The sequence below is a fragment of the Lepidochelys kempii genome, chromosome 1 (assembly GCF_965140285.1).
Source record: "Lepidochelys kempii isolate rLepKem1 chromosome 1, rLepKem1.hap1, whole genome shotgun sequence".
Taxonomy (NCBI): domain Eukaryota; kingdom Metazoa; phylum Chordata; order Testudines; family Cheloniidae; genus Lepidochelys; species Lepidochelys kempii.
The window spans coordinates 324834204-324858733 of record NC_136380.1 but is presented as its reverse complement, the minus strand read 5'-3'; the positions used below and the strand labels follow the sequence as shown (position 1 = coordinate 324858733).

Below are 24530 nucleotides of genomic sequence, written 5' to 3'. Positions count from 1 at the left end.
CTGGCCTTATGCATGACTTGCCTGACACATTTTAAGAACATAATTCTAGCACATATCCATAACTCTTTGTACATGCCCTGTACATACACCACACAAGAATATCAATGATCTATTAGTTTTCCAATTATATTACTTGCCATCTTTTGGGTCTACATCATGACAACAGTGTGTTAGGTGTAGTGAGTCTGGCAGGCCTGACAAAAATTGCTGACACAGAGTAAGTGAACTACAGATGGACTTCTGTGTCGCAGTATCCCATAGTGCCTCAGCAGCAGCTGCTTGTGCCAAGACCTCTGGGTATTTTGATTTTGTTCCCCCTTTCCCCTTCTTCCTAGATTTATGGGAAGAAGAGGCTGTTCTGCAGCTCACAATGTTCAACTATCTAGACAATGTCCAGTAAGAGAAAGTGCTGTGAATTTTAAATCAGCCCACATCTTCTGGGTGAAGAAGCCAGCTACACGCTCTGGGGCAGAGTCCTTAGAGATCAGGCACACCAAATGGCACCCTCATGATGGAGGGAATGTGCACTCTGGGATGGATGTCTGACCGCTTACTAGTTAACATTAGCATGGGTGGAATGGTCTGTCAATGCAATAAAATACTGGTGTGCATCACTGCTGACAGGAACTGAACCATGTCCCAGATCAGGCAGCTAAATGCACAGTTAATATTCACCAGTTAGTAACTGATTATTAAGCATATGCTGTTGGGATGCAAATCATGTGTTTAACCAGCCATGCCCCAACTCCTTAGCACCACTGTAAAAAGCTGGTGTGTGGATGGGGCCTCTGAATGTACGTGAGGATATTGCTCATGTTTTGGTACATGTCTAAGGTCTCATCTACCGAGTGGAAGCATGCTGCAGCTGGCTTCTCAGTCACAGTTCTACTTGAAGTGCAGTCTGGCCCTAAGGCTGTTTCTCATTAGTGGTGAGCATTGAAACTGAGCACTTCTGAATGCAGAATTCTCCTTTCTTCCCCTGGACTCTGTGGGGGCAGGAGGGGATGTGGGTGAGACAGGATTTGCTGGGAGAGTGGAGGAGTTTGTTATTGTAATGGTAGCTTTCCTACCTCATCATCAATCACTGGGAAGGCAGGGGGGAGGGGATTGAGCAGCTGAGAGGGGCAAACAGTCACTTCTCAACTCCTACTCCTCTTCTTCTGACCTAATTATTAAACTCTCTGGGCTCCAGAAAGGGGCACATATGGGCTTAATCATTAGGCAACAAAGTTAGCTTAGTGCTGAGAGGAAAGTTTTACTAGTAAATAAATGGCTGGCCTGAAAGATGAGAGTATTTGCCTCCTGCTGTGGTTGCTGCTTTCTGGAAACTGTGAGAACAGGGAGAGGAAACATTTAGGCTGAAAGTAGAGCATAATTGTGGACTGGTAATTCAGAGGTACTTATTGAATATGGCCCCAGTCTTGCAAAGGCTTACACAGATGCCCAAATTTATGCTCATGAGAAATCAGTGAGCCTGCTCACATGAAGATCTTGCGGAACCCCCTGTCCTAATACAACCGTTTTCTTGATGCTGATGGTGAGAGCAAATGCCCGACAGGCACTTGAAAGGCGGTCCATGAGTTCTTGTAGTAGATCTTCATTATGGGCTATGAAGGAAGTATCATCAGCAAATAGAAGTTCCCTGATTAGCCCCTTTTTACTTTGGTCTTTGACTTAAGTCGGGAAAGGTTGAAGAGTTTTCCATCTGATCTTGTGTGGAGATACACTCCATCTTTCATGTCCTTAAACACACAGTTCAAGAGTTCCGAGAAGAAGATTCCAAAGGGTGTAGGGGCAAGAACACATCCTTGCTTCACTCCGCTTTTCATCTCAAACCTGTCCGAAGTGGACTCGTCAAACTGGACAGTTGCTCTCATGTTTTGTGGAATGAACGTATAAGACTTAACAGGGTTGGTGGGCATCTTATCTTTTCTAGTGTTGCAAATAGACGTGTTCTGCTGACTGTGTTGAATGCTTTGGCTAGGTCCACTATGGTGATGTACAATGGTCGGTTTTGCGCTCTGCACTTTTCTTGGAGTTCACACAGAGAAAATATCATGTCTATAGTTAATCTTCCAGCCCTGAATCTGCACTGTGATTCGGGGTAGACACAATTCGCCAGCTGTTGTAGGGGCACTAAGATGACTTTTGCGAAAGCTTTTCCTGCTACACTTAGTAGCGAGATACCCCTGTATTTGTTGCTGTCGCCCTTTTCACCTTTATTTTTATACAAAGTGATGATGTTTGCATCACGCATCTCTTGTGGTACCTCACCCTCTTTCCAGCATTTAAGTAGCAGCTGATGAAGATATGGTAATAGACTGTCTTTCCTGCAGTCGCCGATTTCCACTGGGATGCCATCTTTTCCAGGAGCCTGGCCACTTGATAGCAAATCAGTGGCCTTGCTTCGCTCTTCTACAGTGGGCTCCACATCTAGGCTCTGGCAGGACTGTAGAGCTGGTATTTGGTCCAGTGATTCGCTGGTGATGTTTCTTTCCTGTGCATATAGCTCTGAATAGCGTTCAGCCCAATGAGACAACTGCTTGCTTTTATCTGTAATGATTTCACCACTGTGTGATTTGAGAGGGGCAACCTTGTTGACAGTGGGACCGAGAGCTTTCTGCAGGCCATCATACATGACTTTGAGGTTTCCTGTGTCTGAGGCTGTTTGTATCTCTTCTCAGAGGTTGATCCAGTAATGATTTGCACAGTGTCTGCTTGCTCGCTGTACCTTGGTTTTTGCATGTTGAAGTCTCACTTTGGTGCTCTTTGTTGGCTTTTTGTTGTGTTCCGGAAAGGCTGTGTTCTTAATATTGATGAGAGGTAATAGTTCCACTTCATTTTCTTCAAACCAGTCCTTTTTTGATGGTCTCTTTCCCCAAAATGTAGCTAGGCTGTTTCATGGATTGTTGTTCTTAAATCTTCCCAAAATTCCTCTGCCTTCTCTGGTAATGACTTCCCATGCATGCTAAGTTCAAAAGCCTTCACAAACTCCTGGCATTTCCTCTGGTTTTCAGTGTTAATAGCATTGATTTTGGGCTTGCTCCTAGGTTTTGTTCTAGGTTTTGTAGTTTCTTGGCGTGATGCTGGTAGACCAGGCACTAGTTGTTATGTCAGCTGAGCACTGACAAATTCATAGCTAGGAACCAGACCAGCTCACCTATATGTTACTATTGTTTGAGTTAGGTGTTAGACTTGTAAAGGTGTGTTTAGTGTTTAGACTCTATAAAGTGCTTGTAAGTTGCTTTATGCATTAATCTTACCTGTAATGTCTGTATCCCCTGCTAGAAGGTAATAATGAAAGTTTTGCTTTATAATTGTAAAAATGCCTGCTCTGAACTTGTGAACTCAGACTGCAGGACCATCAAGCAGGACTATCAAAAGTAAATGGGTCATTGTAGGACAAAAACTTTGTTGATTGCCCCACTAATTACACACAGGAGTTTGAACTCTGGGGGAAGGGCATATAAAGATGCTCACAAGAAGAAATAGTTCTCTCTTTTCTGTTTGGACTTTCACAAGGGCTGGAGCTAAGAAACAAAAGCAGAGATTGCAAGGGCCACCATGGGTAAGCCCTAAAAGACATTCAGTGGAAAGATTACTGCTTCTCTGTCACCTTTTGGAACCATAGTAGACTGTAACTCATTTGTGCATATATGTTGCCTCTGTTAGCCTGTAAATAACTCTTTCATTTCTTTCTCCTATTTAATAAATTCTTAATTAGTGGACGATAGGATTGGCTACCAGCATGGTCTTTGGTGCGAGATCTAAGGTACAAATTGATCTGGGGTAAGTGACTGGTCTCTTGGGACTGGGAGCAACCTGAATATTTTGTGATCTTGGGTGTAAGTGGCTGTTTATCTCTATGTCCAGCCTGTGTGGCAAGATAGACTGGAATGCCCAAGGGGACTTTCAGTGACTCCATGGTAAGACTGGCATACTGCTTCAGGAGATCACATTTGTTAGTGGGTTGGTGAAATCTAATTATAGAACATACCACCAATTTGGGGTGCCTGCCTGGGTTTTTGATAGTCTGCTCTGTCGTGAACCACTCCAGACAGTATGACTCATGCACAAATCCTTTCTGGATTGGGGCTGTGAGGAATATTTTGGACTTTTACAGTATGGTATATTTCATCCTGGAATCTCAGAGCCCTTTGCAAAGCCTTGAGTTCCCAGAGCAATTCTTCAGGTCTGGGAAACTTACTAAGGGCAAGTCTGCAGTACAAAATTAAGTCGACCTAAGTTAGTGGCTCTCAACCTTTCCATACTACTGCACCCCTTTCAGAAGTCTGATTTGTCTTGCATACCCCCAAGTTTCACTTCACTTAAAAACTACTTGTTTAAAAAAATCAGACATAAAATACAAAAATGTCACAGCACACTATTACTGCAAAATTGCTTACTTTCTCATTTTTACCATATAATTATAAAATAAATCAATTGGAATATAAATATTGTACTTACATTTCAGTGTATAGTATATAGAGCAGTATAAACAAGTCTTGGTCTGTGTGAAATTTAGTTTGTACTGGCTTAGCTAGTGCTTTTTATGTAGCTTGTTGTAAAACTAGCCAAATTTCCAGATGAGTTGATGTACCTCCTAGAAGACCTCTGTATACCCCCAGGGGTACGTGTACCCCTGATTGAGAACCACTGACCTAAGTTACATCAACTCACAGCCACCACAGTAATTAAACTGCTTTTGAACATCCACACTATGCTTCTTGTGTCGGCGGTGTGCGTCCTCACCAGCAGTGCTTGCACGGATTTAACCGTCAGTGTGGGGCATTGTGGGATGGTTTCTGAAAGGCAGCAACAGGAGATGTAAGTAACGCAGTATCTACACTAACACTGCATCACCCTAACTACATTGACCCAAGTGCTACGCCTCTCGTGGAGGTGGAGTTATTAAGGCTAGATGAGATACATCGGTAGGAGCTGCATTTTAGTGTAGACACTTACAGAGATAGGTTGATGTAAGATGCCTTACATCAACCTAACTCTGTAGTGTAGACCAGGGCTCAGAGTGTCAACCTCCCTGGTCCCTGCGCTTTGGGGGACCCCATGCTTCAGGACGTGGGGTCTAGGGTGGTCTGGGGAGTTAGCGGGGGGCCTGGGCAGGCAGCATCGAGCGACCTGGCCCTAGCCCACCCTGCTCCTCCCCGCCGGCTCCCAGCATTGCTCAGGGGAGTGGGAGGAAGATGGAAAGAGGCGGGGTTGGGGCGGGGGCATGAGGAAAGGGGTTGAGTGGTGGTGGGGCCTGGGATGGAGTGCACCCCCCTAGAGATCGCCCTGGTCACAGCTAAATACAAGGCAGAACAGATTTCTTCCCCAACCCCCACTTCCTTTCCTCCCTGGGACTGGAGGGGTGTTAATGGGTCGCTTCTCCTTGAATGGTCCCTTGAAATATGTGTTAACTACTTATTCTAAATAATCTGTTCCACCTTGTATTTATCTGTGACACTCTGAGTAAGTTTCCCAGACCTGAAGAATTGCTGTGTGTAAGCTGGAAAGCTTGTCTCTTTAACCAAATTAAATTGATCCAATAAAATATATGACCTCAGCCACCTTGTTGCCCTTTGAGGTAGGTAATTATGTTGTACCAATAAAATAAAAACCAGCAGGATCTTATTAAAGGGAAAAAGGCAAAATACCACATTTATTGTGAATACAGAAAGAATCATAGTAAGCAGTTAGTTATAGCTATAACATTCCATTCAATCTCATATTTATTCTCACATTCATTCATACAAACACACACACACACACACACAGGTTCTGCAAGGTTGTTATCATAGTTACCAGCCTTAGAGTTGCTCATGCCAAGCCACTGGCCAGGTGGCCTGGACATGAGGAAGGAGCAGGGCCTTCCAGATGCTCCTGGAAGTTGGTTTGCAGAATCAGACCCCAAAGTTCTCACTTTTTAGAGTCTATTTTTATAGGAATTTCTTCCTATGCCAGTCTATGGGAATTGCTTCATCATGCTGTTGCTGAATCAATCAGCAGATAGCACATTCCTGACGGCTCCAAGATGTTATCTTGTTCTTTGGTTCTCCCATCCTTGAGTCTGTTGGGTGGATTCCAGTCTGCCCTCCGGGGGGTCCTCTGGTTATTTCCAATTGACGCCTTCTTCAGCCGATGGACACTGGATTCTTAGGCTGGCACCTCCCTGATCATTCAGTTATTATCCACACCAAGCATCCATCCACATACATCCTCTATCTCTATTTTAATCACAATTGTTAATACAACAAAAGGGCGGGGAGTCTCTGGGTGCTGTTTCTGTTGTTAGAGTATTGCTTTGAGTCTCTCTCTGTGTGAATTGCTTTGAGAACAGACTCTGTCTTAGAATGTACTAACGCAATTAGCAGCTTGCAAGTTTCACACATAGAGGGAGAGAAACAGTACCAAAACCCAAGAGACCTCTTAATTAGTAATACCCTGGAATTGAAACTCTGGGGAATCAAACTCATTTGTGATTTTAATACAGAACTTCTTTAATATGATCCAACAATTATAGTCATCCTCATTTTACAGATGGATAAACTGAAACATAGAAATACCAGATGATTTTCCCTAAAGGTTAAACACCAATTACAGATAGAACTTCACACCTCTAAAAGAAAAGGCTACTCTGTCCAAACTATAAGTATAGAACAGTGGGCACTGTGTGTAGTTGTCATAAATTTTTTTCAAAGTAACCTCTATCTGTTTTTTTCACTCTCCATGCTCACTGAATTTTTCTCTCTGTTTCTTTTTTCACAGTCTTTTAGGGCTGGTTGTGAAGAATCGAGTTAGCTGGCCGGATGATGATGACCACCTTGACTTCATGGTCAGTGTAGACCAGGATGAACCATACTAGCTATCTTGATTTTTCAGAATCCTGTTTAAACACAATAATACTCTAAAACATAACCTCAGAATACAAGTCAGCCTTTCAAAACCTAGCATGTTTGCAAATTTGGAAAAATGGGTTTGCCCGTGCTTGATTTAATTATTTCCTTGCAGTATTAGCAAGCAAAACATTAGGATACAGCTTGAGAACCAGAAAGTAAATCTGGGCATTTTAACTTGATTGTGTCTTAAAATGTTAAAATAGCTTTAAAATGACATTTTGTAGCATACCATATTCCTCCGGTTGGTGAAGCAGCTTTACAGTCTTGTGTGTGTGTGTGTGTGTGTGTGTTGGATCTAATTGCATGAGTTAAAAGTGTCTTCACTGAATCACAATTCATCTTACGCCCAGCCAGAGGTGAAAGTAAGCCGGTACGCCCTGGTACAGCGTACTGGCAAGCAGCAGAGATGAGTTATATGGGCTCGTGGTTCCAGCAATATTGAGGGCCTGGGGGCCTGGCTCCACCAATGTTCGGGGCCGGGTCTCCCCCCGGTTTCACCTGCTGCCCTCCCACGCCTCCCCCGAGTGTCCCCTGCCCCCCGGGCTGCCCCCTTGCACCTCCCTGGCTCCCAGAGCACAGTGTCCCTGTCTCTCCCCTGCAGCTCCATGCTGCCTCCCTGCATCAACTGCCGCTGCCGGGTCCTAGTGCCTCCCACCTCCTAGTGGCAGGGCACGCTGCCCTTCCCCTACCCTTCCCCCTCAGACCCTTTCATTTTCCAGCGGGACCCTCCACCAGTACAGCCGCCCCCCGTGCCTGCAGTCACCGCTCCTGCCCCACACTGGGCAAGGAGCAGCCCCATTCCCCCACCCCCAGTGGGGCTACAGTGAAGGGCAGCAGCAGAGGATGAGGTGCACATGTGATGGCAGCCCTCACCCCCAGCAGCACCCACCACAAGGGAGGCGAGGGAGATTCCTGGACCTGAGAGGGGCCCTAGGAGCATGTGTAGTGACAGTGGTGGGGGTGAGTGTGCTGCTGGGCGGGGGGAGAGAGGGGGCCCCCTCCCCCAGAGCTCACTCTTGCCAGCGGAGAGAGGGCTGGAGGGAGTCCTCCTCTCTGGCTCCAGTCCCCAGGCAGCCTGCCTGCACCACAAACACACCCCCAGCCTGGCCCCACCCCAGGACCCGTACCCCCAGCCAAAGCCCTCATTCCCCCACACTCCAACCCTCTGCCCTAGCCCTGAGCCTCTCCAACACCCCAAACCCCTCATCTACAGCCCCAGCCAAAGCCCTCGTCCCCCCCGCACCCTAACCCTCTGCCCCAGCCCTGAGCCCCCTCCCACACCCCAAACCCCTCATCCCCAGCCACACCCCAAACCCATCCCCAGCCTCACCCCACAACTCTCACCCCTGCACCCCCTCCCATCCTCAAACTCCCTCCCAGAACCTGAACCCCCTCCCATCCCCAAACTCCCTTCCAGCGCCTTCACCCTGCACCCCTCCTGCACCCCATCCCCTGCGCCAGCCCAGGGCCTGCACCCCAGACCTCCTCCCCACACAAACTTCCTGCCCAGAGCCTTGGGCAGGTGGGGGGTGGAGTTTGGGGGGGGGCGAGTTTGGGCAGAGGCAGGTCTGGGCACCACCAAAATTTCTACAAACCTGCCACCCCTGCTGGTAAGAGCCGGTGCGTTGTACCGGGGCGGACTGGCTTCCCCAGGTGGCAATTTAAAGGGCCTGGGGCTCCCAGTGGCACCAGGCTCTTTAAATGGCCCCCTTTAAATTGCCCCTGAGCCCCAGAGCTCCCAGCCACCTCTGCAGCTGGGAGCTCAAGGGGTGATTTAAAGGCCCCGGGGCTCCCAGGTGCTGGGCCTTTAAATCCTGATTTAAAGAGCCCAGGGATTTAAAGGCTCCTCCTCTTCTGGTAGAGGCCATGCCTCTTCTGGGTGAGGCCCTGCCCCCTCCTCAGGACTCAATATGGGCAAGTCCTTTAAGTTACTTTCACCCCCGTGCCCAGCCCATTATGTATCTAAAATATACGTGGGAAATTTACATTTAAAAACTTGGATTTAGTATAACACCAGATTCTGTGAAACTTGACCTGTTAAATGTACATGGCTGACTTATATTTGATGTTATATCATATCAATCCTTACTTTATATAGCATCTTTCTTCTAACAATCCTTTACAAATTTATTATTAACAATAAGAAGAATTAAATAATAGAAATTAGAAATCTGTTTAGAAAATAGACAATTAGGTGTCCCAATACATTATCTGAGGAAGTGTACATATGTTGCCCTCTTGTGGGAACTTTATTTTTTGTCTTTCTTGTTTTGCTTAATCTAAATAAGACATCTGCCTGAATTTCTGTTGTTGCTCAGTGTATGGAGGATATAACCAAAACAATGGTTGAAATCCTGGCTCCACTAGTCAAGAGCAAAACTCCCTTTGACTCCAGCAGAGCTAGGATTTCACCCAATATGTTGTACGCTACTACAGTGATTGTATGAATAACAAGGAATATAGTTGACTAAATGACCAAATGATACTGTTTCATAGAAGTTGAAATGTTTTGCAGAGATGTATCAAATCTGGATACATTTTTGACAGGAAAGTTTCTGAGTTCCAGAGCTCTCAGGTCACCCAAATGGAAAATCTGATCTTATGGATCTGAAAATGGACCTGTCAGCAGAATGCCATTTTGTAAAAAAAAGGTGGAAAGGTTTTGTTTTCATTCAGTGAGTGAAAACAAATTTTGAAACCTCAAAAGTTGTTGTGAAATGGAATTGTGATCCTGCAGCCCGCTCTGCTACCATGGTTGACATGGCCATATGTAACTTGACTGCATTGGATGCTAAGCTGACTTCATTCTTCTGGGAGATTCTCTTTACTTTCTCGCTTTCCTGCCCACCATTTTCGCTGTACCCCCTGAAGAGGTTTAACATAGTTCTATCCAACTTCCTTATGCCATACATACTCTTCCTTATAGCTTAGCAAGAACAATATAGCAATTATCACACTGCTCATACTAAATCCAGTTGACAATTTCTCCTCTCCCTCCACCTTCTAGAAGCTTGAAAATTGGATCTTCAAAGCCAGGAGTGGACTAGCAATTTTATATTCATTCTTAATTTTCTGTAAACAATTTTAGTTGACCTGTTTTAGTTAAAATGTAGTTGGCCATGTTCAAAGCTAAAAGAAAGTTGAGCGCCTTTTCTCTAGAATTAGACAGAGATGTATTTATGGAAACAGCTCAGATTGTCAGTGTTTTCCAACTACAAGAGTTGATTGATTTTGTTATAGCACTTTTTAAAAAAGTGATAAAAATGTAAAACACTAAACCAGAAATTATTTGCATACCTACATTAAGATGCCTTTGTTAGTGTTAATCAAAGTTGTAGTTTGGCTCCATCATTTTCACAATGAAAGCTATTGTACTGTTAATACATATTGTGCATTGCCTTGGGGCACATTTGCACTGAATAATAAGAATATCTCTACAATCTTATCTATTCCAGTAATTCTCCCACCCTACTACCTGAGCTCTCATAAATGTAAAGTTACAACTCTGGAATTTTCTCTTTAATGGATCAAAATGCTGCTTGCCTTTAGATAAGGAATATTTCACGCAACACCCCAGCATTAGAACATGTAATGTTAAGAGCCTTTTATTACTGCAGAAAGTTCTGAATTCTGTAAATATTGGTGTGGTTGCAAGAGCCTGGGGTTCATTTTAACACTCAGCGCTGCTCTTTGCACATGGCAGTAGCCATATAGGCCCTTCAGAAAAACTGAACAAAGTAGATAATGGGATATCCTTTATTGGACAAGTGAGATGAGAGGTAACGGTAGTAATTTTAGCCAAGTTAGAACCATTGTTACCACACAGAGAAGACAGAAATTTATAGAGGGGTTTGAAGTACTGCCTGGTAATACCAAGCACTGAGACTGGGATTTTCAAATCCTAGGATTTGGAGGCCTAACTCCCTCCAGATCCTTTGAATATCCCAGCCTGATGCTTTCTCTTTCCTGTGCTTAGTCAACCCTGTAACCAAAAAATAAAAAAAAAAATCATACCTTGTGTCTTATATTCTAACATTCTTTTCATGTTCTTGTTGAAAAAAAGCGAGTCTTAGCATGTTAAAACTGATTTTCTGAAAATGCTGCATCAATGGAGATATTAGGAACCACAGAACATAGATTTTCAAAACTTCATAGTCCTTTATATTCACTATTTAATAATAAATATTATCAAAATATATTTTGTTGCACTAATAAAAAATGTGGGCAATCGCCAGTGGCAAAATTAATACCTCTCAGCATTCATGAATAGTAACCAAACAAGCTGTAGCTTATAAAGGTATTGATTTCAAATTCTGTTAAGATTGTACTTTCATTGCAATGTTAGTACTTTTTTAAAACACTGATTCAGTTGTAGATTAATTAGAGCTAAACGGGTCTTTCCCATCTTGGATCAGAGCTTCGAGATGTGGGTTTATGAACCCCAGGAGTGGGTTGAGTTAACCCTCAGTATCTTGTTTGACCATTTAAGTGCCACACCCTTTGTGATATATTTCACTAGGAAGGTGGTGAAGCACTGGAATGGGTTACCTAGGGAGGTGGTGGAATCTCCATCCTTAGAGCTTTTAAGGTCAGGCTTGACAAAGCCTTGGCTAGGACTATTTAGTTGGTGTTGGTGCTGCTTTGAGCAGGGGGTTGGACTAGACGACCCTTGAGGTCTCTTCCAACCCTGATATTCTATGATATAGGGCCCTGCTCCACAAACACTATGATCAGGTGTACACTACAAACTTGCATTGCCATAGGCGCTGCTGTAGCTCTTCTGGTGAAGATGCTCTAAGCTGACAGGACAGAGCTCTCCTGTTGGCTTAATAACTCCACCTCCACCAGAGGGGGTTGCTACATCAGCAGGAGACACTCTCCCGCCAACATAGCGCTGTCTACACAAGGGGTTAGGTCAGTATAACTATGTCACTCGGGAGTGTGGATTTTTCACACTCCTGAGCAATGTAGTTATACCAAAGTAAGTGTAGCGTAGACCTGGCCAACCAAACATAAGTGCTCACTACGGACTGCTCCGGTAGTAATCACTATGCCTGGTAGTGTTTGCAGAATCAGGTGCATCATTGGTTTTTAATCGCTATGACATTTTTATTATACAGCGCTGTAACCTGGCTTTTTTCATGTGGATTAGATACATTATATTACACGAGCTTTTGATCAAAACATTTCTTTAACCAAAGTTAGTGAATTTACAACTTATTCTAGTCACATTGGAAAGACTGGATTTAAACATCTGTATACAGCCATCTAGTGTGTGAGAGGAAAATTGCAACCCATAAATAAATTGGTTAGTCTCTAAGGTGCCACAAGTACTCCTTTTCTTTTTGCGAATACAGACTAACACGGCTGTTACTCTGAAACCCATAACCTATGTCCTTTAATAGGCCAATGCTACATGAGGATACCTTCAGTGAACAAACAGGCTGCATGCTTCACTGGGCTGAGCAAGGCTTGCTCCTCCCTGCTTTGTCCCAGCAAAGGTGAAGTGAGCTGTAGCTCACGAAAGCTCATGCTCAAATAAATTGGTTAGTCTCTAAGGTGCCACAAGTACTCCTTTTCTTTTTGCGAATACAGACTAACACGGCTGTTACTCTGAAACCAGATTTTCGAAGTGAATCCTGGGACCCCTGTCATGGGGGGACAGGGGTGGTGGTGAGGATACATAGGGGACAGTTCTGCTTAGCATTCAGAGGATGTGCAGGGGAGGGTGACAAAGAAAAGGGTGCCTTTTCTTCAGCCATGCAAACTCTCCATCCTCTCACTTCTCAGCTTCCACATCACCCTGTATAATTTGTCACTCACACACCAGAGGGCCATTGCACAGGGATGAGTGGAGGATCACTGAAAGGCCTGGTGGTGATGGTAGGTTGTCAACAGGTGACAAACCTGGTAGCGAATAGCCCTTGTGGTGACCGTATCCTTTGAGCCTGTTGCCTATGTCACTGGCTGAGCTACATTCAGATTCTCCCCTTTTCACCAAGAGGAGCTAGTGGGCTTACTGCTGGCAGTGTCTGTAAGACTCAGCATGAAAAACAGCCCCTGCTAACTTCTTCAAGTATTTTATTAAAAGGTTTTTTCCTAGTGCCATGTAAATTAAACTGGACTAAAAACCAGCAGAAAATTAGATGATTCCATGTATCTAAGTACTGTACACGTCACTGGCTTAGCAGAATACAGCCATTCAATTCTGAAAAGTTCAGAAAATGGTAAAAACAGAGGCTTGAGCCAATTTCCATTGCCATTTGAGACGGGATGTTTTACCAAGTCCTAACTTTTGCAAGTAGCGTATTTGTTTTCTTGCTCAGTAATGTCCTTTTTTATGGCTATTACTTGATCCTCTAGTTGCTTTAGTTGATCAGCCTTATCTTGTTTAGTCTGATTCAGATCTTGGAGCTTCTTTGCCAAATCTGAAAGAAGAAAGTAACATTTAATGATGCATTTATTGTTGTGCAAGTAAAAACTGCAGAACTGTTAAGATTCCCTTGGAGAAATGTGTGTTGTCGCTAAAACTATTTGACAAGAACACGTGTGTTTTATCTGCAGATTACAACAGCTTTCAAGATGTTTATTTTTCCAAGTGTGCTTTTATTGTTAGCCATTGTGAGTAAGGCTTTGTCTACACTACACAGCTTTCAGTGACCCAGCTATGCCGCTACAGCCATGCTGTTAAAAGACACACCGTGTAGTCACTGTTTGTCGGCAGGAGAGAGCTCTCCTGCTGACAAAAAACTTCCATCCCCAGCAAGCGGTGTTAGCTTTATCGGCAGCAGAGCACTCCTGCTGACAAAGCGCTGTTCTCACTGGCACTTTTCCTTGACAAAACTTTTGTCTTTTTTGGCGGGGGGTAGGTGTTTTTTTAACTCCTCTGAACAACAAAAGTTTTGTCGGTCACTTGCCAGTGTAGACATAGCCTTAGTCTGTGGAGATTTTGTCTTGGTCAGCTGGTTTCAGTGGTGATGACTCAAACTGAGTGCTCAGCAGTGTAAAGGCTCACAGTCTGGCTCCAAATAACTCATGCTACTCTCCTTCATGGGAGTTTTATGCAGGTAATTCCACTGGCTTCTATGCAGTTACTCCAGATTTACACAAGGGTTGTTCAGAGGCCCCCAGTCTTTATCATGAAAACACGTGCAATGATGATGAATCAAAACTGCATTTCTTCATGATGTGCAGTCCTAAGAGCCCCATCGTCATGGTTTCGGGGCCTTTGGACTGGGGAATGCTCAGAGACAACAGAACAGGGTTATTTTTCTTCAGTGTCTTTTCTCAAGGTTTATTCCCTCCTGTGCTCCCCTTCTTACCCCCCATTAACATCCAAAAGAATTTACTCCCATGCTGGCATTTGCTGTTCGGTTATTTCTATAGGCCGCTGAGCCTGGTAGGAGCAAGCCCCGTACTGCTTTCTTTGAAATCAGTAATAAAACTTCCATATGTTTCAATGGATGCAGGATTGGGCCCAGTCAGTAGACTGGTGCTATGCACTCTGGTGGTTTGCTAGCGTGGGGATATTACTGTGATTTACTATTGACACACAGACTGTAATGCTCATAAAAGTCAAAAGCCTAATGCTCAAACAGCATCCCACCAGCATGTCCCAGCCACTTGGTGTTTGCAATCAGTTGTGCTTTACAGATGTACACAGAACCCATCAGGACAAAAGGGCCTCATCTTACAAGGTGCCGAATAGCCTCACCTCCCGTTGGCTCCAGTGGAGCTTGTTGTATTCCACCCCCCCCAACCCATCCCAAATTTTCACCACTTGAATAACTTTTCCCCATTCCCCTGGCAAACCTGCTGATTCCAATGGGAACCAAAGGTGCTCAGCACTGGGCAGGATTGTGCTTTCGGGTACAATGTTGCGAGCAGTGTGTTTTTAAATCAATTCAGTAAAATCGTTGCAAAACCCTGTGTGGACACACTTACACTGATTTAAACTTGGCTTATAGCAGCTTGTGTTAGAAAATGGACAGGCACAAACTAAACCAAGGTAACGAGTTTGAAACTGTTTGCAGTAGTTTAACTACGCTGGTTTTTCAAACTGATTGTAGGTAAGGCAGTGCACTGTGTGTGTAGACAAGGCCTTCAGGTTATATTTCCGTCTTTCAGCATTTTCATATGTATTTCACTGCTGGGCACAGAAATGAAAGGGGGACACCTGTTATTCTTTTGATGTTTTCTTCAGTCTCTTCAGCCAGTTTCTCTGCTGCTTCTTTCAGCTGCTTCAGTTTCTCTAATGTTTCTCTGGGAAGCCCTTTCATTTTTACTTTTTCTTGCAGAATGGTGTATTTTCTCTCAAGGTTGGTAAATTCCTGCAACAACAAAAACAAACAAACAAAAAAATCCCACTTTATTTTGTGTAACGACGTGCCCTGTAATTTATTTGACCTACGAAGAAAGCAGAGATTTTTCTACCTCATTTACCGCTCCTCTCTGAATCACACATTATGTCTTTAATTCTTTTTAATCTAAAACTCACTTGGGACAAATATGCATTGAATGAAGCCCTGAAAATGCAAAATCCAGCAGAAATCAAAATAAAAACAATCTTTCCTGTTGAACAATCCAAAATAAAGAGAGGATAGAGCTGGATAATAAATATAATTTAAGCAGGATTTTAAAAGATTGTGTTATTCCTAGTTTATTTCCCGTTATTGATTTTGGGTTTGTTTCCATTTTAGACACAAGGCTCAATTCAGTTTTAATGAACTAGGCATAGCATAATTTTTATAAATTTGGTTTTATAATATTGACTTTCTAGCTCTGGGCCTACTTGGTTTTGGTTCCTGTGAAGGTTGCAGTTTGATTTCTGCTGGATTTCTTGTAGTGTGGAGGCTCATTCAGTGCATACTTTGGCTTTTGATCTGTGGCTGTTTGTTATCCATACACAGAATTCTGGAAAATTTCTACTTAGTGGGTACTTAAGAATTTGAGCTATATTGAGCATCAAGGGGAAAAAACAAGACAGTTTTCTCTGAAGTCAAGTGTGTTAAATGCAAGGGACAAGACTGATACCTTCACTCACAATGAGTAGTACCTTGCCCCATGATGTAACGTACTATTCAATGAGAGTAAGGATATCACAGTCTGGCCCAAGATTTGTGTTTGTTTAAATTGATGTAAGTAAACAGGACTATTGTTTGCTGGATAAGTTAAAATGGACAGGAAACACTTCTAATTCTGTGCAACTCTAAATTGGATGGCATAATGGAAAATTTAAATAAACCATGGAAGGAGCATATATGCATATTTACAGTAAACTTTTCATTAAAAAATAGTGCAAAACATGTGGGAAGGACAGCGATTTTCTTGAATATGTGACAGAATACGGAAATACATTACTTTATCTGTGTCCATAGCTTGATTTTGTGCCTGTTCTGCATCTGCTTTTGCATTTGCAGCCTGGTTCCCATTCATCAGCATTTTCTTCTGCAGCATGGTAATTTCATCTTCCAGCTCAGACTGTTTATCTGAAAAGTCCTTTAGTTCATCACTTGTCTTATTCACTTGATTCTCAGCCTATAGGAAAACAACCAGAAAGTCATACTCCCTTTATGCAATGTATAACTAACCTGCAAAACTCACCACTGAAGTATATTAAGGCAAACAGATTAACGAGTCCCCTTTAAAGTGGAACTGGTGCCATATCTGGGCCAAAATCTGTTCACAGTTACACTGGTCTAAATTTACAATGTCTTTGGGATCTTTGCATTGCAATCTAGGTTTTAGAAACCGGCTGTAATTTAAGTGAATTGCAAGAATCATAACATCACACAATAAATGGATAATAAACTAAAATCATTGGCTATATTGTACATCAAGATACCTGTGAGATTTTTGTCTTAATTTCTTGTATCTCTCCATTTAATCTTATGAAGGTGTCTTTGGTTTGTCCTTTCGTGCTTTCAGCTTCCTTCAGGTTATTTATCATTTCATCAAGAGGTAGCAGAGCTTTTGCTGCTTCCCTAAAATAAAAGTAAATAGTTGTATAATATTGTTATGTATAAGCACAGTAAAAGGCATCTCCTCAAATCCCTTTATACCCCCAAACCCAGAAATGCATTACTAGTCCCCTGGTTCCTTGAGTCCAGCATTCACCAGCTCTTCCAAAAATCTAGAATTGCTGCTCCCAATGGGATGGGAAAGCAACCCATCAAAAAGAGAAATCAACATGGACTTGAAAGTTAAGTTTGGGGTGTGTGATGCGGCAGGCTGGCTGATGCTGTGCTACCATTCAGGAGGCCAAGAAGCTGAATACATTTTCCTCCTCCCCACATTCCTCCTCTGGTTGCGTATCACCATTCAAACCGCCCAATGACTGAGGTCCCAAATGAAGTGAAGAGCTTCCTTGGGTTGACAAGTCCGCTTGGCTAGTTCAGCAGGCAGAGCAGTCAAGATCTAGCAGAGATGTAGGCTCAGATCCTCAAAGGTTTTTAGGAGCCTAACTTCTATCAATGGGGATTAGGCATCTAAATACATGAGAGGATCTGGGCTGTAGCTTTTGATGATTTACACAGCTTTGCGTAGTGAGAAAGGTGTCAGATCATTACCACTGGAGAGAGGCCCCAGTGCAAATGAAAAGTAGGAACATGCTGTAATGAAAGTCCAGAACTTTATTTGCTGTGTAGCCTTTCCACCTGCTGGCTGGCATACTGAGTGACTTCACTAATGAATTTGCCCTAGGTATGTGCACTGCAATTTCATTTAGATTTATCACATCAGTAAGAGAATATTCCACTCACTCAGCTTGTTTGGCTTCCACCAGAAGTTTTTGGGCATCTTTCCTTTGTTTATTTAACTTGTTCACATTTATTTCATAGTTCTCACAGTGTGTTACAAGGTTCTGGATTTTATCAAGCATATTTGTTAGCTCTTGTGGAGTCCTTGGAAGGTTTATGACTAGAACATGCTTTGCCACCTTCTCTATGTCTTCTGGAGGTGCACTTTCATCTTTAACAAATAGAGTACAGAACATAATAAGATGTACCTTTCTGCACAGTGCAATTTAAACATTGATACAGTGTCATATATGCTGAGTTATGCTGGCTAATAAAGTTGACAAACCACAGCAAGGAGGGGTCAAGCACTTGTTGTAGTGGAATGTTATATTTCAAGGTGCTGCTAATCTGTTGTCAGAGCAGGATAAAAATGGATTTGAGCCTACTCTGAACTGATGCATTAAAATTTGGGTGTAAAACTCAATCCCCAGAGGGCTCTAAATCATGGATGTTTGCAGTGTTGCTGTAGCCATGTCCCAGGATATTAGAGAGACAAGATAGGTGAGGTCATATCTTTTACTGAACCAGCTTCTGTTGGGCCAATAAAAGATGTTACGTCACCCTCCTTGTCTCTCTAAATCATTAAAAGAAAAGGAGGACTTGTGGCACCTTAGAGACTAACCAATTTATTTGAGCATAAGCTTTCGTGAGCTACAGTGAAGTGAGCTCCTTTTCTTTTTGCGAATACAGGCGAACACGGCTGTTACTCTGAAACCTGTCTCTAAATCATTGACACATTTGCTGTGTTGTGCAGAGCCCATTTCTCCCCCCATGCACCCGATCAAAGGGACACCAAGGGGAGTGTTGTGTGAACGTGGCCACAGTGTTTGGAAGGTGGCTTTATAACACCTATCCAATGGTTAACAAGTAAGACTGTGTGGAAATAAACATTGGAAAAGTTTGTGCAAATGTTGCAAAACAACCTACCAAAGATTAAACACTAGAAATGATTGTGGTGTGCTGTTCAGGGGGCACCGTTAACTCCTTCATTCCCGAAGGGTAATTTTCTTAGAAATATTTTACAACAAAGAACAGAAACAAAAGCTAGTACACATGGCAATGCTCAGTGTGGCTGAGTTAACATTGCCATAGGCACCTTAACTGTTGTATTTCCTGCCTTTTTAATTTGTGAGTAAAACCAATTATAAATGATTCATTCACCGTTGCTATCAAGTAAACAAAATCTATGAATCACTAGGACTTATGCACAGTTTTGCCTTTATTTTTGATAAAGTAACTTAATTATCTCATTACAAAGGAGAACTCTGTTCCCAGCTGTCACTCCACCACAGTGGACTGGATGCTACTGGATTGCCAACCCCAAATGTTCAAAAATCATAAGTCAAGCCATCAAAACCACAAGACTGGCTTAAAAATCTTGAGAAATCAATAAAGCTGGGGTTTTTTACTTGCCTTCTGGGTTTGTTTGTTTGTTTGTTTTTTGAACCTTTAGGATTAATTTTTTTTCCACAGCGATGAGGGCTGGAAACTTTATTTTAAAATGAAAGCAGAGATTCTGCTGTAATCACTTGACTCCAGGTCTAGGGCTCTAAGAACACAAATATTGTGAGATTCACAAGGGCTGGCAACACTGATTTGGTGTGTTCACTGTCCTAGCTATTTTTAAAAAAGGAGAGGAAGCAGGTCAAGGGAGGGGTGAGAGGAAAGTCCCCAGTTCCCTCCCTACCATGCAACAGTCAACCTGGTGCCTCTTAGTGAGCATGGAAAACTGCATTGTTAGGGGGTCGCTGGGCTTTATGCAGGTGAAGTGCAGAAGAGTGGGAGATGAAATGCAACTCCCAGGGGGTGAGGATGCAGAGCAGAGAAGGCCCCATGCTTGTAGACTGGAGTTGCAGATGCTCTGCCCTACTTATGACTGTTAGAGCTGCATAAATGTGGATCCTCCCCACCCCACCCAAGCCATCCTCATTGTCACCTTCTGCCAGCCTATTCAGGGCTGGGGGAATGTATCACTTTGTGTCCTGATTTCTGCAGGACTAGTGGGGGAAGGCTGAATGTGCCTTTTGCCTTCAGCTGGCAGCCCTGCCTATGTGGTCACTTCCTACGTGTGGCTCCCCATAGAGAACCTTCCACGTGGGAAATGCTCTGGAGCTTGTGGGCATGACTGGACCAACAGTTAGTTGTGTAAGGCAGTAACCATCTGGACCACTTGCATCCACATGCTTAACATTAAGCCCATTAATAAGTCGTCACAGGGTTGGGATTTAATAGATCTCAGGGAAATAGTCCAACATACTGATATGCCATAGGAGGGAGAGCTGTGTTAAACAGCATCACTGAAAGAGATTGATCGATTCAAGTCTAGACAGCAAATCAGACGTGTGCAGTGTGGCTCTTAAAGCTGAAAATGCCAGTGCATTTTGGGGGTGCCCAGGCTGAGGCATCACGTTACAGAGCAGAGAGGTAAATGCCATATGATACTGAAATACAGGAAGCAGGATACAAAGAAGAACTTTCCATGCATATTTACCTAACAAAAAGTCTTTAACTTTTCTGATGAACTCCTTTGCGTCCTCCCTGTCAATTTCAGTTTGATTCTTAGCTTTCTCTAGTTTCCCGTGTAACCGTGAGCCTTTTGTCTTGGTCTCTTCTGCCATTTTTCTGATGCTTTCAATCTGGAAATATTTTAAAATATAGTGTTATCCTTTCTAGGGTTTAAATGTCATTCTTTGGCAAGCTTGGCTCCCATCGGGATATATTAAAACAATACTTATAAAAGACTTCGGCCCAGCTTCTTGGCCTGTTAAACTGAGTGGGCGTTATAGCATTGACTTCATTTGGACCTTCACCAAAGACGACATAACATATTCCTTCCATTTTCAAAGACTGTTAAACAATTATTGTTTTGAGGGCAAAAAGTGTCCACGGTTAAAAACCGAGATGCTGCACTTCACTCACTCTTAAAATGATATGGACATTCAGGCTGAGGGAGAGGAATATCTAATAATTGCAGCTACACCCCCCATTTCTGCTTGGAATCAGTGTAAAATGTAACATTGTTACATTTATTATTAAAATTATTACATAAAGGATGGTGCCAAGGCCAGTAGGTTTGAAATATGCCTTTAAAAGTTGAATGTTTCCATCAATACTACATTCATAATCATTTAGGGCTGGTCTAATCTTAAAATGCTGCAGCAGTGCAACTGTACCACTGTAGCACTTCAGTGAAGACGCTACCTACACCGCTAATGGGAGAGATTCTCCTGTCAGGGTAGTTACTCTACCTCCCCGAACGGCAGTAGCTGGGTCAATGGGATCATTCTCTCCTCAACCTAGTGCTGTATTTAGGTTGGTTTAACTGCATTGCTTAGGGCTGTGTATTTTTCACACCTCTGACAAGGTAGCGATACCAATCTAATTTCCTACTGAAGACCAGGCCCCAGTTGACGGTTTTATTTTAATTAGCTATATTTCAACAGTTTTTTAAACAGCAAAACAGGTGTTTGTTTCGCTGGAGGCCATACTGTGTTTAGGTGAAACTTCTATGTACTGGTTCTCCATAATCCAGGGAGAGAATGCTTCACACGTGTTTCAAACAGATTAATTAATCCTCACAATTTCCCTGTAAGGTACTGTAAATATCACCTGTATTTTATAATGAGGAAACCGAGGCCCAGAGAGGTTAAAGGGACATTGTCAACCTGAAAAATCAAGTTTCTGTCTGAAAATGTTGGACCTATTATTGTCACAAGTATCACCTAAGATTATCAGGATTGAAAGAAACTAGTAACGAGAACAAATTTTTAATATTTTTCCACTTTGTTTACTGTGCATTTAACAGGATTTTATGTATAGTCATTTTCACTGTTTTGTTGCATAGTTAGCAAGGGAGACCTGGCAACTGAAGAGATCCTTATAAAACATCACAGGAACAGAACACTTCATATTTGTAAAGACATTTTTAAAAGTGAAAGACAAACTATTTAAAAAAAGTGTGCCTTCAGAGAATGGCTTTTTAAAAAAAATTACTTGTGAACTTAAATTAACTTTATACACATGAGGAATCCCATTGATATCAATGAGCATGCAGTGGGACTTATTCAGGTGCATAATGTTAAGCAAGTGGTTAAGTCTTGGCAGGATCAGGACCAATGTCTTGCAAGGTCACCTGTCAAGTCTGTGGCACAGGCAGGAATATAATTTAGCTTTCCTGACTCCCAGTCCTGTGCTTTAGCCACTAGATGACATTTCTTCCTTGATGTAAAAAGGCACATTGGGACAAAAAAGAGGTAGATGTTCACTTTAGAAGACAATGACAGCACATCAACATTTTTGCCACTGTTTGTAGTATTGTGGGCAGATGTTGGCCCCAGAATATTAGAGAGACAAGGTGGGTGAGGTGATATCTTTTATTGGACCAACTTATGTTGGTGAGAGAGACAAGCTTTCAAGCTACACAGAGCTCTTGTTCATGGCTGGGAAAGGTATTCAGAGTTTCACAGCTAAATACAAGGTGGAACAGATTGTTTTACATAACTAATGAACACATATTGTGAGAGCTCATTCAGAGTAAAGTGGCCCATTAACAGCTCTGCAGTCATAGGACAAAAAAGGGGAGTTATTGGGTTACAGATTGTTCTAATAAATCATAAATTTAGTGTCTGCTGATTTGATCACTATCTGGTGGTTGGATTTCAGGGACTGCATAGCTGTCCTCCTGACAGTGGAGAGATTGTGGTAGATGTGATGTGCCAAAGGCACCACTGTAGTTCCCAACCATGATGACTACGTTAAAGAGGCCGACTGACAACTCTCCAACACCATCTACTATAAAGAACTCAAAGACCATCCCACAGCACAATTTACATTTGTGTGTGAAGATATCACCAAATCTTTTCCTAAACAAATCCAAAAGAAACTCTACAAACTTCATCCCCCATGACCACACCCCAGGGACCTGCTAATGCTTGCCGAGATATACAAACATCATATCTGGCCCTGGCACTCTTACTGAAGGAATCTCAGGACTCATCAGATCATCCTCAAACCACTCACCACACAAAGGGCCAGCTTCCTCCAGAACACAACTGACTTCCTCCAGAACCTCTGCAACATTAACAGTCTCCCTCCAAATACCATCATTGCCACCATGGATGTCACTTCCCTACAAAGCAACATCCCTCGCAATGACAACATGCATCACTGCCTCCTTCAAATATCTACAAACAACGGACAACACTCAGCTATCCACCCCAAACACGTCACTAAACCCATCCATTTCATCCTCACCCATAACAATTTCACATTCAACAACAAATACTGTGTCCAAACCATGGGAACAGCCATGGGTACTAGGATGGCTCCCCAAAAGGGTCACCTTGAGGAAGAATTTCTGAAAACACCATGAACCCTGTGATATACCTAAGATACATCAATGCTATTTTCATCCTTTGGACAGATGACCTAACTCCTTCAGGTTTCCACCACAACTTTAACAACCACCACCCATCCATCCAACACTCTCTCAAACACTCCTGCATCAGCATCAACTTCCTGGACACTACAATCAGCTTCAACAATGGAACTCTACAGACAACTGTATACAAGAACCTCATGGACCACCATGCCTACCTTCAAAGATCCAGTAACCACCCCAAGAAATCTGTCATCTACAGCCATGCCCTCAGATACCACAGAATATGCTCCTAGGAGGAAGTCCAGGATACAGATCTTAGCACACTTAAAATTGCCTTCACCATATAAGGACACTCCACAAGACAAGTAGATCGCTTCAAGAATGGGCCACTCAAATACCGCAAAAGAACCTGCTTCAATACAGAAAAAAACAACAACAACTTTTGATCAAACACACGCACGCACACACACACACACCTAGTTATCACCTTCCACCCCACACTGGAACCCAGATGGTATATTATTAAATAATTACAACCCATATTCGACTGGGACCACATCCTGAAATCAATCTTTCCCATCTCCTCTTCTGGCCTTCAAACATCCCCCCAACCTCAACAATCTCATCATCAGAAGGAAGCTCCCCACAGACCAGGACCCACCAACTCAGAGCAGCACCAGAGCCTGCCATAACAACAGATGCAAAACCTGCAGACATCTCTCCATTGCTATAACGATCAAAACCCCCCACAAAACACCTTTCACGATCTATAGGTCCTACATATGCCTATCACAACGTGTGGTATACCTCATCCAGTGGATTAAATGCCCTAATAACAACTACGTGGGTGAAACTAGACAGTCACACAGAAAAATGATAAAACACAAAAACACTGCACCACTTGTGAGGGAACACTTGTCACAAAGTAGTCACTTTATATCTGACCTCTCAGTCCTTGGCCTCAAAGGAAACCTTCATAGCATGAGACTCGGAGCTTAAAATCATAACTATGCTAGACACTAAAAGTTCTTTTTGCTGATACAGACTAACATAGCTACCACTCTGAAATGAAAAATCATGGTCTTAATAAAGACGGCTTATTATAACAATCTGTAAACCATTTACCCTCCCCTTTTTTTGTTCTACGCCTGCAAAGGTTTTAATGGTCCACTCTGAATCCTCTTTCACAATATGTGTTAACTCCTTATGCTAAACAATCTGTTTCACTTTGTATTTAGCTGGGACACTTGGAGTGCCTTTCCCAGACCTGAAGAAAAGCTCTGTGTAGCTCAAAAGCTTGCCTCATTCTCCAACAGTATTTGGTTCCATAAAAGATATTACCTGATGTACCTTGTCTCTCTAATTTTGACACTGTCCCTTTTATAATAAATTGTGCAATTACCTTCTGGACATGACCGTTTGGATTAGTCAGATTCTTTGTCTTAATTCCTGCAT

At 42.8% G+C, this 24530-nt stretch overlaps 1 protein-coding gene and 1 long non-coding RNA gene across 2 annotated transcripts in view; one reads left to right on the top strand and one right to left on the bottom strand.

The window, feature by feature from the left end:
• The first annotated feature begins 3315 nt into the window (after window positions 1–3315).
• LOC144930121 (uncharacterized) lies at window positions 3316–12421 on the top strand. The gene is made up of 4 exons (XR_013635214.1): window positions 3316–3568; window positions 3725–3789; window positions 6769–6835; window positions 12305–12421. It is a non-coding gene; the product is annotated as an uncharacterized LOC144930121 (long non-coding RNA).
• A 766-nt stretch (window positions 12422–13187) lies between these two features.
• Window positions 13188–24530, bottom strand: part of LAMB4 (laminin subunit beta 4) — a 104003-nt gene continuing 92660 nt past the window's right edge. Inside the window, exons 29-34 of the mRNA XM_078852687.1 lie at window positions 20187–20331; window positions 17660–17867; window positions 16744–16882; window positions 16260–16436; window positions 15076–15229; window positions 13188–13327 (exon numbers count right to left, since the gene is read on the bottom strand). Coding sequence (XP_078708813.1) covers window positions 13188–13327; window positions 15076–15229; window positions 16260–16436; window positions 16744–16882; window positions 17660–17867; window positions 20187–20331 — 963 coding nt within the window. The remainder of the gene's footprint in view (window positions 13328–15075; window positions 15230–16259; window positions 16437–16743; window positions 16883–17659; window positions 17868–20186; window positions 20332–24530) is intronic.